The sequence below is a fragment of the Gavialis gangeticus genome, unplaced genomic scaffold (genome assembly GCF_001723915.1).
Source record: "Gavialis gangeticus isolate Ggan-Ray unplaced genomic scaffold, GavGan_comp1, whole genome shotgun sequence".
In the NCBI taxonomy this organism is placed as follows: Eukaryota; Metazoa; Chordata; order Crocodylia; family Gavialidae; genus Gavialis; species Gavialis gangeticus.
This window is the reverse complement of record NW_017729003.1, coordinates 22,364,286-22,367,053: the sequence shown is the minus strand read 5'-3', so window position 1 is coordinate 22,367,053 and position 2,768 is coordinate 22,364,286. Positions and strand designations below refer to the sequence as shown.

At 46.7% G+C, this 2,768-nt stretch overlaps 1 protein-coding gene across 1 annotated transcript in view; it reads right to left on the bottom strand.

Moving 5' to 3' along the window:
- TMEM26 (transmembrane protein 26) overlaps nt 1-2,768 on the bottom strand; it is a 62,255-nt gene that overhangs the window by 6,816 nt on the left and 52,671 nt on the right. Inside the window, exon 5 of the mRNA XM_019507900.1 lies at nt 1,542-1,618. Coding sequence (XP_019363445.1) covers nt 1,542-1,618 — 77 coding nt within the window. The remainder of the gene's footprint in view (nt 1-1,541; nt 1,619-2,768) is intronic.

The window sequence follows — 2,768 nt, the reverse complement described above, 5'->3', positions numbered from 1 at the left end:
GTTGTAATCTGTCAGGGCCAGCTGACTTGAAGGTATCCAGTCTCTCAAGGTATTCCTTCACAAGGTCAGCATTGATGAAAGCTCAAGCTCTTGATCCTGGGTAGGAGCTCTGTAGTAGACTCCCACCATTGTGTCCCCTGTACCGTATTCTCCATGGATTTTATCCCAGAGGGTCTCCAGTCATCCACTCTGGGTGCCTATGTTGGCTTGCAGGGATGCATAGCTTTCCTTGACATAAAGAGTTACACCCCAGCCCCTTTTGTCCACTTGATCTGTCCTGTACAGTGTATAGCCATCTATACCTGTGGCCCAGTCATGGGTGGAGTCCCGCCAGGTCTCCATTATCCCTATGACATCATAAGTGTTTGTGTTAAGCAGGAGGACAAGTTCCTCCTGTTTATTCCCCAAGCTCCTGGCATTTGTGTACAGGCACGCAAGTGTTCCTTTGGGGGCCCTTGCCTTGCTACAGATTGTTCCAGGGCTGGGGCAGGGGTGGGCTCCCTTAAGTGCCTTGGCCTGCTGGCTTTGCAAAGGTTACTCAGTGGGCCAGCAGTGGCAGTAGTTCCCCCATCCCCTGGCGGGCTTAGTTTAAAGCCTGGTGGAGCAGGTCAGCCAGTCTGGCTGAGAAGAGCCTCCTCCCCAGTGGAGAAAAGTGGAGGCCATCCTTTCCTAGCAGCTCACTGCCTCTCTCACCAAAGAGCGGACTGTGGTCATGGAAGCTGAAGCTTTCATGGTGACACCAGCACCACAGTCTTTGGTTTACTACCTCGATCCTCCTCTCCCTCCTCAGCCCATAGCCTGAAACTGGAAGAGACTATATGCACCATAAGTAAAATTTATATATTATCTTGTCCTACAGGCACAGTATCATTATAATCAATCATTTAAAGTCATTCAGGGAACATTTCTTATAGGGTTAAGGGAGACTCATGCATACTAGTCCTGATATTCCTGTGTTTTTTGGTATCCATAAATTAACAAGACTGGAGTAATTCACATTTTATGCAAGCACTGTATGTGTCTCCTATCAATCATACCCTTATGTACTGTGCAGTTAGCGTCTCATGTAGATGTGCCCCCTGTCTGATCTCCAACTCTGATTCCTGATTCGTGTCCAATATGCTGCTGTGATACCATGTGTGAACCTTAGTGGCTGCCAGCATAGTCCCGGGAGTTGATTTAACTTGAGTTTGTCTAGTTAAGGTTCAGCCAGTGTGTTCCCATTCTAAGGAAGCCACCAGAGCAGATAGTCCTATTTGTTCCAATTCCAGCTTGCTTGGAAGCTTACTGTGTGTTAGAGAAATTGCAGCTCAATCTGAAAAAAAAAATCCTTCAAAATCTTATCATAGTCTTTTGTGATATCAGTCTCTTTCCACCCAAAGCCTTTAGTATATTCTCTGAGGGGGTTTTTTGGGGGGGGAGGGTTGCTTTTTTTCTTTGGTGGGGGTGTTCATTTCCTTGGAGCTGTAAGTGTTCAGAGCCCTGAGGTGTGCAAGCAAAATAAATAAGTTTTATTTTATCATCTACATGCACATACTAACCTGCAAGGTCAAGTGGAAACTGCAACATACTCCAAGTCCAGACAGCAAGAATTGCATACACAAGAACATGGTTATTCCTTTAAAAAATTAAAAAAAAGGTAAGGAGATGGCCTCTAGGTCTTTAGGACATCACCATTGTAAAGGAATTTTCATGTAACTGTATAACTGTTGGGAACTTGAAAGCTCTTGAGGCACTCCAAAAGAATTATGGAGAAACATGGGACAGTCCTTGCTAAGAACTTTTGCAGTTCTTGATGTGATTCAGCCATATGTGTAAGAGGATTACCTCAAAGCTTAATATTCTAAACTGATCTGAGTATGGAAACAAATTTTGTGGGAGGGATGGGGTGGGGAGGGGAGGAGGAAGTAGATGCTTTGCCCTTGTAGCTTTTTTTCTGTATCAGGCTGAACCATCTCTGTTTTGTGTTAGGGACCATGTCCCACTGTGAAGCAAATTTGATTGGTAAATGTAAAGCTTAGTGGAATAATGAAAAGCACCTGGTTTATACATATTTTCAGAGATGAAAACAGAGTTCAGCCCCCCATTATATTTCATAGTTTCATAGTTAGTAGGGTCAGAAGGGACCTGAGCAGATCATCAAGTCCGACCCCCTGCCATGGTAGGAAAGAGTACTGGGGTCAAATGACCCCAGCAAGGTGACTGTCAAGCCTTGATTTAAAGACCCCCAGGGTAGGAGCCAGCACCACTTCACTTGGAAGTTGGTTCCAGATCCTAGCTGCCCTGACAGTCAAGTAGTGCCTCCTGATGTCTAGTCTGAATCTACCCTCTGCCAGCTTGTGATTGTTATTTCTAGTCACTCCTGGTAGTGCTCGGGGAAACAGGGACTCCCCCAATGCCTGCTGGTCCCCTCTGACTAGTTTGTAACAGGCCACTAGATCACACCTCAGCCTTCTCTTATGGAGGCTGAACAGGTTTAGGTCCCTGAGCCTGTCTTCATAGGGCCTGCCCTGCTGCCCCCTGATCATGCAAGTGGCCCTCCTCTGCACCCTCACCATGTTGTCCACATCCCTCTTGAAGTGCGGCGCCCAGAACTGGACACAGTACTCCAGCTGTGGCCTGACCAGTGCCGCATAGAGGGGACTATCACCTCCCTGGACCTGCTTGAGATGCATCTGTGTATTCATGACAAGGTGCGGTTGGCCTTCTTGATTGCATCCCCACACTGCCTGCCCATATTCATCTTGGCATCAATGATGACTCCAAGA